The 13,215-nt window shown below is 43.4% G+C and overlaps 1 protein-coding gene across 3 annotated transcripts in view; it reads left to right on the forward strand.

The window, feature by feature from the left end:
- LOC110505154 (GPI ethanolamine phosphate transferase 2, catalytic subunit) overlaps positions 1 to 8,633 on the forward strand; it is a 124,557-nt gene extending 115,924 nt beyond the window's left edge. For 2 of the 3 annotated variants that reach the window (XM_021584178.3, XM_090219903.1), the window contains one exon: positions 7,255 to 8,633. In XM_021584178.3, coding sequence (XP_021439853.2) covers positions 7,255 to 7,477 — 223 coding nt within the window. In that variant the 3' untranslated portion in view covers positions 7,478 to 8,633. Of the gene's footprint in view, positions 1 to 3,149; positions 3,970 to 7,254 lie in introns of those variants that run through there. The other variant, XM_021584179.3, reaches the window with a different exon arrangement.
- Positions 8,634 to 13,215: the final 4,582 nt, after the last annotated feature.

Genomic DNA, 13,215 nt, shown 5'->3' on the forward strand with positions numbered 1-13,215 from the left:
GCACTGGAGAGGTTCCAACCAACTTAATGCACCATAATGAACGTCTGTCAGACGCTCTGCTGTCTGCTATACACAGACAAGTTATATTTGCATGATTTAGCATGATTAATTCATCATTACCGTTTTGTTTCATTCATGTGACCGACCAATACTGGTTTGTAACATGTGACAGACCAGTACCTCACAAGGCTTCTTCTCTCTAAGCTGAGACCTTGAAACTGAGATATCTTTCGTTCTCAAAACAAGGTCTGGGCGAACTGCCAAATTGCAGATACTGATAAGTGAGGATTCGTTCAATCAGTCACTTGCATGAACACAGCAATTGGTTATTAGAACAGAACATGTGTTAAATGTCCATCACAGTGCGTATGTTCTTCAGCTTTTGTACATGAACTCTCTACCATACAGCACTCATTTTTGAGACTCCCCTTTCACAAGTCTACCTTTCTTCTGATATTATGGCTGAAATAGCAGACTCTCAAAAGGCGGGCCAAAGCAAGTCATTTGAGTTCTCAGAGGATGATTATTCCCGGATCATAATGAAGGACTCAGTTTTTGACGAAACTGGCCCAACGACAGATTGCAATGCAGACTCAGTTATCACATCTCTCAAGAATCTACAGGTCCATGAGACAAAACAATATTATCATGATGTCACCTTAAGTGATTATCTAAGATAATCAAATGAAAGGCAGAAATGGATTATAGATACAGAAAACACCCGGTCTTGGTTCGAACAATCCCTCTTTTTGTGACTGACCGAAGTGACAGAACAATTGAGCACGACTAGAGATCAAGTGACACAGTTAAATGTTGATCGAGAAAGCAAGATCACCCATAAGGACAAAAGAGAGAACATTCTGACCAATATGGAAAACATTTGTGATAAACTTGCGGAAGAGACAAAGACAAGTGGAAAAAGCTGAAAAAGTTTGAGCATGATACTGCGGAGCAAAAGGTGTAATTCTGGAGGGATGGCCGGAGACAGCCAATTGGCACTCCCCCACGGTCAGCCCAGCCGTAATCCTAGAGGGCCACTAATGTGGCAATCAACCAACTCCCTCACATCTGACTCCAGTGACCAATCCAGAGCGCCTTATTTTTTGGGGAATCAAATAGGCCGTCATCATGACCACCGCCAAACCTGCTTCCCCGCAAGAAATGCAGGAGAGGACTACGCAGGAAGATGGCAACACCCGAAGTCCCCGCACATACACGGAGCAAGACACGGTAATTAGCTTGTCCAACATGTTCATCTGCCCTGGGCAAGGGACTATCATTTGTCAAAACATCACAGGCCAATGACTTTGATACAGTTATAGACTTTCAAAAGGTTTTTCACAGTTTGAAATTGACTTGAGTTTTTTTGTAATGGGGTTGCTCCCTATAAACCTGCCAATTTTAATCTATTGAACAATATTAGTAACCAGGCAGGAAATAGTGCTGTTTTTCCCATTGATGTTTTTGTATTTATTTTTTAAGAACAAACTTATTTACAATGACGGCCTATCGGGGAACAGCGGGTTAAACTGCCTTTGTTCAGGGGCAGAACGACAGGTTTTTACCTCGTCAGCTCAGGGATTTGATCCAGCAGCCTTTCAGTTACTGGCCCAACGCTCTAACCACTAGGCTACCTGCCGTCCCATTGATAACCTGAATGACAATGAACATTATTGATACTTACCCACAAATGAAACCCATTTTTAAATATGGTCTTTAAAGGACCCCCAAAACGTGAAAGACAATGTGGTTAAATCTGATTACCCACCAGAGAAAATTGAAACGTTATTGGACAAGGTTCCGGAGGGTAATTACAAATGTGTCCAATGTCCTCAATGCAGCTTCATGTACAAACGCAACTAATTTACCCACCCCCGCACAGGACAAAGATTTAAAATCAAGGGCCTAATTACCTGCATGTCCTCCAATGATATTTACATGTTCAAATGTTCTTGTCGTCTGTCTTACATAGGGAAAACCCTATAGAAGCCTTAAGACACGGATCAGTGAGCACCGCAACAATGTATAAGGAATATTTTATCAAGAAGGAGAGTGATGGACTGCGGCATCAGATGACCTGGCCTCCACAATCCCCGACCTCAACCCAATTGAGATGAGTTGGGATGAGTCAGACCGCAGAGTAAAGGAAAAAGCAGCCAACAAGTCTTGGCGGACAGAAGACACAGCTGAGGACACACATTCCCAGTGCAGTCAATGCTACCTGCTACATAGGCAGCATGAGCAGCACTCAACACATGCCTGGAGGCTTGTGTGCCTGGAGCGTATATTTCATCTCCGAGTTTATTTCCTATGAAGAAACACTCTCTGAAGAGTACACTACACACACAATACAGCAACTTGTCATATGCCTCTGGTGTAGAAGTAAAAACAGATCGACAGTACCAGTCAAAAGTTTAGACACACCTACTCCTGCAAGGGTTTTTTCTTTATTTTTACCATTTTCTACATTGTAAAATAATAGTGAAGACATCAAAACTATGAAATATCACATATGTAATCTTGTAGTAACCAAAGAAGTGTTAAACAAATAAAAATCTATTTTATATTTGAGATTCTTCAAAGTAGCCTCAAAAACCATCAGGACCGCCACAGGTAAGGAAGACCCAGAGTTACCTCTGCTACAGAAAATAAGTTTATTAGAGTTAGAAGTTTCAGAAATTGCATCCCAAATAAATGTTTCACAGAGTTCAGTAAACAGACACATCTCAGCATCAACTGTTCAGAAGAGACTGCGTGAATCAGGACTTCATGGTCGAATTGCTGCAAAGAAACCACTACTAAAGGATACCAATAAAAATAAGAGACTTCCTTAGGCCAAGAATGCGAGCAATGGACATTAGACCGGAAATCTGTCCTTTGGTCTGAGATTTTTGGTTCTAACCGCCGTGTCTTTGTGAGACTTTGTGAGACGCAGAGTAGATGAACGGATGATCTCCACATGTGTGGTTCCCACCGTGAAGCATGGTGGAGGAGGTGTGATTGTGTGGGGGTGCTTTGCTGGTGACACTGTCTGTGATTTATTTTGAATTCAGGGCACACTTAACTAGCATGGCTACCACAGCATTCTGCAGCGATACGCCATCCCATCTGGTTTGCGCTTAGTGGGATTATCATTTGTTTTTCAACAGGAGAAGGACCCAACACATCTCCAGGCTGTTTAAGGACTAATTGTCCAAGAAGGAGAGTGATGGACTGCTGCATCAGATGACCTGGCCTCCACAATCACCTGACCTCAACACAGTCGAGATGGTTTGGGATGAGTTGGACTGCAGAGTGAAGGAAAATCAGCCAACAAGTGCTCAGAATATGTAGAAACTCCTTCAAGACTGTTGAAAAAGTATTCCAGGTGAAGCTGGTTGAGAGAATTCCAAGAGTGTGCAAAGCTGTCATCAAGGCAAAGGGTGGCTACTTTGAATAATGTAAAATATAACATATAATTTGATTTTTTTTACGCTTTTTTGGTTACCACATGATATGATTCCATACGTGTTATTTCATCGTTTTGATGTGTTCACTATTATTCTACAATTTAGAAGAAATTAAAAATGAAAAAAAAAACTTGAATGAGTAGGTGTGTCCAAACTTTTGACCGGTACTGTATATACAAACAACCTTCCTGATGTAGTAAAGCTGTTAGTGTTGGAGACAACATTTTACTGATGTCCCGCAGGGACTGATTCTTGGTCCACTTCTTTCCTTATACATGGCTCCCACTAAGCAAAATCATTTCTGAACATTGTGTCGACTTTCACACCTATGCAGATGACACACAGTTTAAAATGTATTTAGTACTTGATAATGTTTAGGTTCTAAACCCATTGATTAACTGTTCATCTAGCATTGTCATTGTCAGAGTAGATGCTACAAATGTGAATGTCAGTTGATATAAATCAATATGGTTTGTGAACTAAAGAGATTTGAGATTAAACATCAGCCAGTGCAGTTCTAGACCTGTTTTAATACTTTTCCTCTGCCCCAAAAATGCAAGGGTGTTTGTGTGTGCGCTATGTGCATTCATCAGGGTTTGTGTGTGTGTGTGTGTGTGTGTGTGTGTGTGTGTGTGTGTGTGTGTGTGTGTGTGTGTGTGTGTGTGTGTGTGTGTGTGTGTGTGTGTGTGTGTGTGTGTGTGTGTGTGTGTGTGTGTGTGTGTGTGTGTGTGTGTGTGTGTGTGTGTGTGTGTGTGTGTGTGTGTGTGTGTGTGTGTGTGAGTGAGTGAGTGAGTGAGTGAGAGACATTCAGTGTGTGTTACTGAGTACAGTCATTTATGTTGGCTCCTACAGGGGAGCTTGTGTAGGGACTTTCACTGATTATGCGAACACACACCCAAACAATCCCACACACACCTTTTGATTCAACACCTACCCTAAGTTGATTGCACTACTGAAAAATTGTGCCACCATGGGATGGTCTCCGATAGAGGTGTCGGTCAGTTCCTCACCCCCTGGTCAGTAAGGGACAAGGCGCTCATAATGTCCATGAGGCCGGGTAGTCCAGCAGGAGTTGGGACGGTCCGTGTCCATGCTGCTGGAGGTGTCCATCCCACTGAGGCAGGCTAGGCATACTTGATAGGGACAGGGAGAGAGTGCTGAGAGTCCCACAGGGCCTGGATGGTTATCCAGGTCCAGAGCCCAAGGCCGGTCCACATCTGGTCCAGGCGGTGGATCCAGGGCTGGCACTGAATCTGGTACTGAGGCATCAGCAGGCAGGAGTGGATGGCAGACATATGACTGGAGCTGAGTCAGCCGACAGATCCAGGACAGGGCCAGGCATCGAACCCAGGGCGGGTGCTCGGTCTGGTCATGGGCCCAGGTTGATGCTGGACTTGTTCTCCGGGACGGCATTGAACATCGGGACCAGAACTGGGGTCTGGTCTAATGCTGGCAGGTACAGGAGAGATAGTGAAGGATTGGACGCCGACTGGGACACTGACTGTGGAGTCTGCTTGTGTGTTAGATCCTGGCTAAGCAGGTCTGCAAGAGCAGGTGGGTAGTGTAGCGACCAGCACTGGAGTTGAGTCTGGTCATGTCTGGTCCTGGAGAGACACTAGCAGGAGTGTCTGTTGAGGTGGTGGCTTGGGCACCGGTGGCTGCGAATCTGGTCCTGCAGGTTGATAAGTTTGGTTCACTGGCGGCTGCTGGTCGGGCTGCAGCTCTGGTATCGTCTTTGCTTCTTTGAACTCTGCTGGTCATAGGGCAGGGTGCAGCACTGACAACGGCTCAACTGGCTCAGGTGCTGCTTGTGTTGGCACTGACTGGGGTGCGGAGTGGAGTTCAGCCAGCTGCTGGAAGACTTGGGCCTCGGTATTCATCGTGGGGCAGGCTCAAGCACTGACAGTCGCAGGTCTGGCTCCATCGGTTTTGGCGTCTGAAGCGCATTGGATAGAATTGGTTGAGGCTCTGGCAACTTCTTGGCTGGCTCAAGGACTGGCTATGGGAGCTGTTGAGGCTGGGTTGGTTCCGGCGCTGGCCTGGGTGTGAATGGATGCCCGTCGGGGCTTCAGTCTGGGTGGCAGGCCTGGCTCTAACTCTGGCAGCTGCTTGCCGGACTGGCACTTTGGGACCGCATGATTTGCTGGAGTGCAGGGTGCTACGTAGCTGTCTGGACGTACTGGAGTCCTGGTGAATGTGTGTGCCTGACGTGCCAAGGAGCTGGTGAGAGCACTGGCTGGAGAACCTCCTGGGGCTCTTGTGACTACTGGACATGCTGGAGTCCGGGTGGCAGCTGAACTGGCTGGCGGGCCGGTTGCCACTTGACACGTGTGAGTGGTGACTGGACCACCAGCAAAGCCCCCCAAGCCATTCGAGGCTGCTGCAATACCTGGTACACAGGACACAGTTGGTCGATCCTGTGGTACTCGAGGACATGATGTGCAGTCCCTGATGGCGACAATGTTGCAGTAGGGGGACAGTATCCGCATGGGGGGCCTCAATCTGCTGGACTCCCCAGTCCTTCTATTCACGCCGGCATGTGCGCCTGGTCTGGGGCATGGCATATGGCATGAACTGCATCCTGTCAGTAGTGGTCTAATCCAGCACAATTGCATCTATCCAGACAATGAAAAAGAGCGCCACCATGTGGTGGTCTCCAATATAGGTGCCGGTTTAGATATACAGTAGGTGCAACTGTCCCGGTGTCCCAGTAAGAGGACGGAAAATGAACAGTAGGAGACAAGGATACAATTCACACTTTATTACCACACTCAAGACAGGCACACACCCACAGCAAACAGGAAGTGAACTAGGTAGAAGTGTTGTAGTGATAGTGTTCAGGAGAGGGACTGTAAGGGTTTTCTTCAACTACCACCCACTGCCTCAGTGCAGCACTTTAGCGTGCCTTTATTTGTTTGGGAGGGATGACTTCCCAGGCTTGAACTTCCTCCCCCAGAGCTTTGCGATCACATGGCTGCAGTATCCCAGTCTGAATATGGAATGAGCTGTGGCTCTATTCAGACGTAGGAGCTTTTGGATGCGGTGTGTGAATGTGTGTGTGTTTGTGCCTGTGTATGCGTGCACACGTGTTTGTGGGTGCAGGTTTGTGCATGTGTGTGCTTTTGTGAAAGAGAACGAATGTTGAAAAAAAGAGTGTGAGGAGACCGTGTGTGCAAGCAAGCAGCTTGTACACACTTCTCTGTATTTCCGACTGTTTTGAATGAGAAATTATCCTACCATATCTGCCTTTCGTTTGAGTTGAAAGGCTGTCGTGGAAGGTCATATCCTATACGTCCTACATACGCTGGCATCCCTACAGCCCTATCTGAATAGACAATTAGATCACATTATTTTCAGAGGTACCAAGGTCGCCTTCATGTTAGAGTCGATGGTAGGCTAAGGCAACCATAAGCATTGAGACGGCCGAGATGCAAGGTCCTCAGGAAGAAATGCTGATGAAGGCATGTGCCTCAAGGCAAAGAGAATTGCAGTAGGCTCTGTCTACGAGTCCAAGAGTTCAATAGCGTTTGTTTTCTATCAAGTACTTTAGATCTGGAGGTTGACCGTGCACATGGTGTTAAAACATGACCTATGAGATGCGAACCTCCAATCCTGTGATTGTCCCATGCAGTATTTATTTATTTTTGTCAGGTGCACATTTGTGTTTTTTTTGGACTGCTCGTGGCATCTGTTTTTCCATTGTTCTGACAACCAAATGAGATTCAAGTCAATTTATCTCCCTTCTCTCCCACTGTATCTCTTCACCCTCTCCCATATCCCCCTCTACCTCTCCTTCTCTCTCCAGGAGCTCAGTGGCGGTCGGCCATGGCTGCTACTGCTTGGCCCTGCTGCGCTCCGTGCCGGCGGCAGCCTACGTGGTGCTGGTCACGGCTCTGCGCTACCACCTCTTCATCTGGAGCGTCTTCTCGCCCAAGCTGCTGTATGAGTCCATGCACACACTGCTCACCGCCGCAATTTGCCTCTTCTTCACCACCATGGAGCAGAGCCGCAGCTCCAGCAGGCCCTAGGGTCCCCACGTCTCCGAGGACTCTCAGCTTCCAGGAAGAGAGGTTAAGGAGAAGGGCCAAAGGGCAAATACTATGATAATGGGTGGTCCTGATACTGTCGTCGTTGACTTTTGGATGCCCTACTACACCCCGGAGGTATGAATGTTGGTGTGAATGTACTGTCCCACTGCGCTGGAGTTCTAGGACAGCGGCATTCACCTTTTGGAAAGCAATATATTTTCTCTATGGTATCAAACAAAACTTATTTAGTAAGATTATTATTTTGATGTGTTGGTTGGTTCTACTGAAGTCTGTTGTGGTGTTTATTGAGCAGAGTTGAACATAAAAGGTAAACAAATGAATTATTTAATTTGAATGTGTCGAAAGCACAATCGTGAAGGTATACTGTAAGTCCCTTGAAATTGGATTTGTATTCATTTTTTTTCCTTTTTTTTCCTGTGTTATTGTTTGTTTTGTTTCCGTAGACAAGTAAGTGCTTCTATTGACCACCGTTTCTCTGTAGTGCTTTATGCCAGTTGCATTATACTGTATTTCCTCCATGCACTTTAATCAATACAGTGACCACATTATCAGCACAGGGACTTTGTCGATATGCTTTCCAACCGGTCTGTATTTTCCATCTCTTCAATGAACTAACTGAGTTGAATGGATTCCCTTTGTAGTTGATATAGATCTGCTCCAAGCTAATAACAAGCCATACTTTCCTCCCATTTTACTTTCAGGTATATATATGTATATATCTTCTTATTTTTTTTTTTTACTCTCGGGGAATATATTGAAATTCAGTAAAAGCTCTGTTAATACACTGGATTTTTCCTAAGATTCAGATGAGAATTGATTCTGGGTGAATGCCGTTAATCAAAAGATAATTTAGATTTAGCCGCTGTGTGGGGATAAAGGTTCATTGTTGTTGGGTAAGGTGATATACATTTTCCATCTAAAAGTGGTTATCTTTTGATAAATAAATTGTGTCCGAGGCAATATTTCACTTGTATTTCTCTATTGCTCATTTGATTTCTAATGTTAAAAAAGGGTTATGTAACGCCAATCGACAATTTGATTTCTTACCGACTTCTGCCAGACTTGTGAAACCTAATCAGAGGCCATTGGGAGGCCTGGGCCTGACACACTAATTAAATTTTAAATTGAAATACAATTAAAGTGTTGTTGTTTTTTATACATTTACGAAGATATCGCCTAGGAAAATCTTGTGAATACTGAATGTATAAAATGGTTAGTTGCAGTCACACAATCTGTTTGGATAACTTGCGAAGAACTTGAACGGAGATCCATATTCTGATAAAGGGCTCTCCATGTACAATAATAATATTACTGTAGCTGTTTGCAAGTCTGGTGAATAAGCATATGAGATTGCAGCAAATCATACAACTTTATACATATAACCTTAGATATGTGATTGTCGTGTATTACTTATAAATTCCCAACTATTCATGTGTTAATTAAGATAATGTTGATTTGTTTTTTTGTGCAAATATTTTGTTACAGTACCAGTCACAAGTTTGGACACACTTACTCATTCAATGGTTTTTCTTTATTTTTACTATTTTCTACGAAACTATGAAATAACACATATGGAATCATGTAATAACTAAAAAAGTGTTAAACAAATCAAAATATATTTTGTATTCTTCAAAGTATCCACCCTTTGCATTGATGACAGCTTTGCACACTCTTGGCATTATCTCAACCAGCTTCACCTGGAATGCTTTTCCAACAGTCTTGGAGCAGTTCCCACGTATGCTGAGCACTTGTTGGCTGCTTTTCCTTCACTCTGCGGTCTAACACATCCCAAACCACCTCAATTGAGTTGAGGTCAGGTGATTGTGGAGGCCAGGTCAACTGATGCAGCACACCATCACTCTCCTTCTTTGTCAAATAACCCTTAAACAGCCTGAAGGTGTGTTGGGTCATTGTGCTGTTGAAAAACAAATTATAGTCCCACTAAGCGTATCGCTGCAGAATGCTGTGGTAGCAATGCTGGTTAAGTGTGCCTTCAATTCTAAATAAATCACTGACCGTGTCACCAGCAAAGCCCCCCACACCATCACAACTTCTCCTCCATGCTTCACGGTGGGAACCACACATGCAGAGATCATCCGTTCACCTACTCTTCGTCTCACAAAGACACGGCGGTTGGAGACAAAAGTCTAACATTTGGACTCAACAGACCAAAGGACAGATTTCAACTAGTCTAATGTCCATTGCTTGTGTTTCTTGGCCCAAGCAAATCTCTTTTTCTTATTGGTGTCCTTTAGTAGTGGTTTCTTTGCAGCATTTCGACCATGAAGGCCTGATTCACGCAGTCTCCTCTGAACAGTTGATGTTGAAATATGTCTGTTACTTTAACTCTGTGAAGCATTTATTTGGGCTGCATTTTCTGAGGCTGGTGACTCTAATGAACTTATCTTCTGCAGCAGAGGTAACTCTGGGTCTTCCTTTCCTGTGGCGGTCCTCATGAGAGCCAGTTTCATCATGGTGCTTGATAGTTTTTGCGACTGCCCTTGAAGAAACTTTCAAAGTTCTTGACATTTTCGAGATTAACTGACCGTCATGTGTAAAACTAATGATTGACTGTCGTTTCTCTTTGCTTATTTGAGCTGTCTCTTACCAAATAGGGCTATCTTCTGTATAACACCCCACCCAACCTTTAACAATGCACACCTGTTAATTGAAAATGCATTCCAGGTGACTACCTCATTAAGCTGGTTGAGAGAATGCCAAGTGTGTGCAAAGCTGTCATCAAGGCAAAAGGTGGCTATTTTGAAGAATGTCAAATTTAAAATATATTTGGATTTGTTTGACACTTTTTTGGTTACTACATGATTCCATATGTGTTATTTCATAGTGTTGATGTCTTCACTGTTATTCTACAATATAGAAAATACTCAAAATGAAGAAAACCCTTGAATTATGAGTAGGTGTGTCCAAACCTTTGACTGGTACTGTGTGTGTGTGTATATATATATAAATATTGTTCTTTGATATTTCACTACTTATATAGGGAAATAAGGTCTGACAGTATCCAGATTTCCATTAAACTGTTCTCATGTGAATTAAATCATATTGTATAAAAGGTTCATGTAGACATTGAAACAGGAAAGTACCGACTGTCACCAGCAAACAGCCAAATATTTTAGAAAATGGTAAGATTCAAATGTGTTTGACAAATTATCCACTTTAATGCAATATAAATGTTTTTTAGATCATTTTGATAAACTGACCAATTATGTGATGCTATGTCGAATGATAAATGATGCGCATAATGTACAGGAAATTATCCTTGACAGTTCGTCACTCTTCATTCAATCCCATTCTTCATGAGATCTCACGAGTGTACACTTGTTGCCAGAGCTTCAGGGTGACTTCCATCATAAAATGTTCAAGTTGAAAATGAAATGTATTATACTTTACTATATTAAAGTATACATTATTTATACTTTATTATATCAGCATTTTATAATTTAATCTTTAACCTCTTGAGGATCTTCTCTCAAACATTGCAATTTCACATACATACAGTATGTTTTGTGTATTTGGAGAAAGAAAACAGGGCTTTTGCAGGAAGTGATGAGATGTCATGAGGTCCAACTATTATAAAGAAGGGATACACCATCCATTCTCGTTTGCGATTAGTGGGACTATCATTTTTTTTTTACGGGACAATGAACCAACACACCTCCGAGTTGTGTAAGGGCTATTTGACCAAGAAGGAGCGTGATAGTGTGCTATATCAGATGACATGGCCTCCGCAGTCACCCCACCTCAACCCAATTGAGATGGTTTGGGATGAGTTGAACCGCAGAGTGAAGGAAAAGCATCCAACAAGTGCTCATCAAGTGCTGATGTCTTCACTATTATTTTACAATGTAAAAAATTAGAAGAAAAACTCTTGAATGAGTATGTGTGCAAACTTTTGACTGATACTGTATATATTTTTTATATTAATATATACAGTTGAAGTCGGAAGTTTACATACACTTAGGTTGGAGTCATTAAAACTCGTTTTTCAACCACTCCACAAATGTCTTGTTAACAAACTATAGTTTTGGCAAGTCGGTTCATCCTTGGGAGCAATTTCCAAACGCCTGAAGGTACCACGTTCATCTGTACAAACAATAGTATGCAAGTATAAACACCATAAGGGCTTTATGATGGCCACTCCAATACCTTGACTTTGTTGTCCTTAAGCCATTTTGCCACAACTTTGGAAGTATGCTTGGGGGCATTGTCCATTTGGAAGACCCATTTTCTACCAAGCTTTAACTTCCTGACAGATGTCTTGAGATGTTGCTTCAATATATCCACATACTTTTTCATCCTCCTGATGCCATCTATTTTGTGAAGAACACCAGTCCCTCCTGCAGCAAGTGCCCCACAACAAGATGCTGCCACCCCCGTGCTTCACGGTTGGGATGGTGTCCTTTTGTTTGCAAGCTTCCCCCTTTTTCCTCCAAACATAACGATGGTCATTATGGCCAAACAATTACAATTTTGTTTCATCAGACCAGAGGACATTTCTCCAAAAGTACGATCTTTGTCCCCATGTGCAGTTTAACTGGCTTTTTTTGGCGATTTTGGAGCAGTAGCTTCTTCCCTGCTGAGCAGCCTTTCAGGTTATGTCGATATAGGACTTGTTTTACTGTGGATATAGATACTGTTGTACCTGTTTCCTCCAGCATCTTCACAAAGTTCTTTGCTGTTGTTCTGGGATTGATTTGCACTTTTCGCACCAAAGAACGTTTATCTGTATGCGTCTCCTTCCTGAGCGGTATGATGGCTGCGTGGTCCCATGGTGTTTATACTTGCATACTATTGTTTGTACAGATGAATGTGGTACATTCAGATGTTTGGAAATTGCTCCCAAGGATGAACCAGACTGGAGGTCTACAAATGACAGATTTCTTTAGATTTTCCCATGATGTCAAGCAAAGAGGCACTGAGTTTGAAGGTAGGCCTTGAAATACATCCACAGGTACACCTCCAATTGACTCAAATTATGTCATTTAGCCTATCAGAAGCTTCTAAAGCCATGACATCATTTTCTGGAATTTAAAGGCACAGTCAACTTAGTGTATGTAAACTTCTGACCCACTGAAATTGTGATACAGTGACTTAAGTGAAATAATCTGTCTGTAAACAATTGTTGGAAAAATTACTTGGGTCATGCACAGAGTAGATGTCCTAACCGACTTCCCAAAACTATAGTTTGTTAACAAGAAATTTGTGGAGTGGTTGAAAAACGAGTTTTAATGACTCTAACCTAAGTGTATGTAAACTTCCGACTTCAACTGTAGGTACTGAATGTCAGAAAGCTTGGCCCCAGTGATATACTGGGCCGTACACACTACCCTCTGTAGCGACTTATGATTGGATGCCGAGCAGTTGCCATGCCAGGCGGTGATGCAACCGGTCAGGATGCTCTCAATGGTGCAGCTGTAGAACCTTTTGAGGATCTGGGGACCCATACCAAATCTTTTCAGTCTCCTGAGGGGAAAAGGCGTTGTCGTGCCGTCTTCACGATTTCTTGGTGTGTTTGGACCATGATAGTCTGTTGGTCATGTGGACCTCAAGCAACTTGAAACCCTCGAGCCGCTCTACTACAGCCCCATCGATGTGAATGTGGGCGTGTTCGGCCCGTCTTTTCCGGTAGTCCACGATCAGCTCCTTTGTCTTGCTGACGTTGAGGGAGAGGTTGTTGTCCTGGCACCACACTGCCA

Source organism: Oncorhynchus mykiss, chromosome 25 (genome assembly GCF_057628025.1).
Source record: "Oncorhynchus mykiss isolate SJ-2025 chromosome 25, ASM5762802v1, whole genome shotgun sequence".
NCBI lineage: Eukaryota > Metazoa > Chordata > Actinopteri > Salmoniformes > Salmonidae > Oncorhynchus > Oncorhynchus mykiss.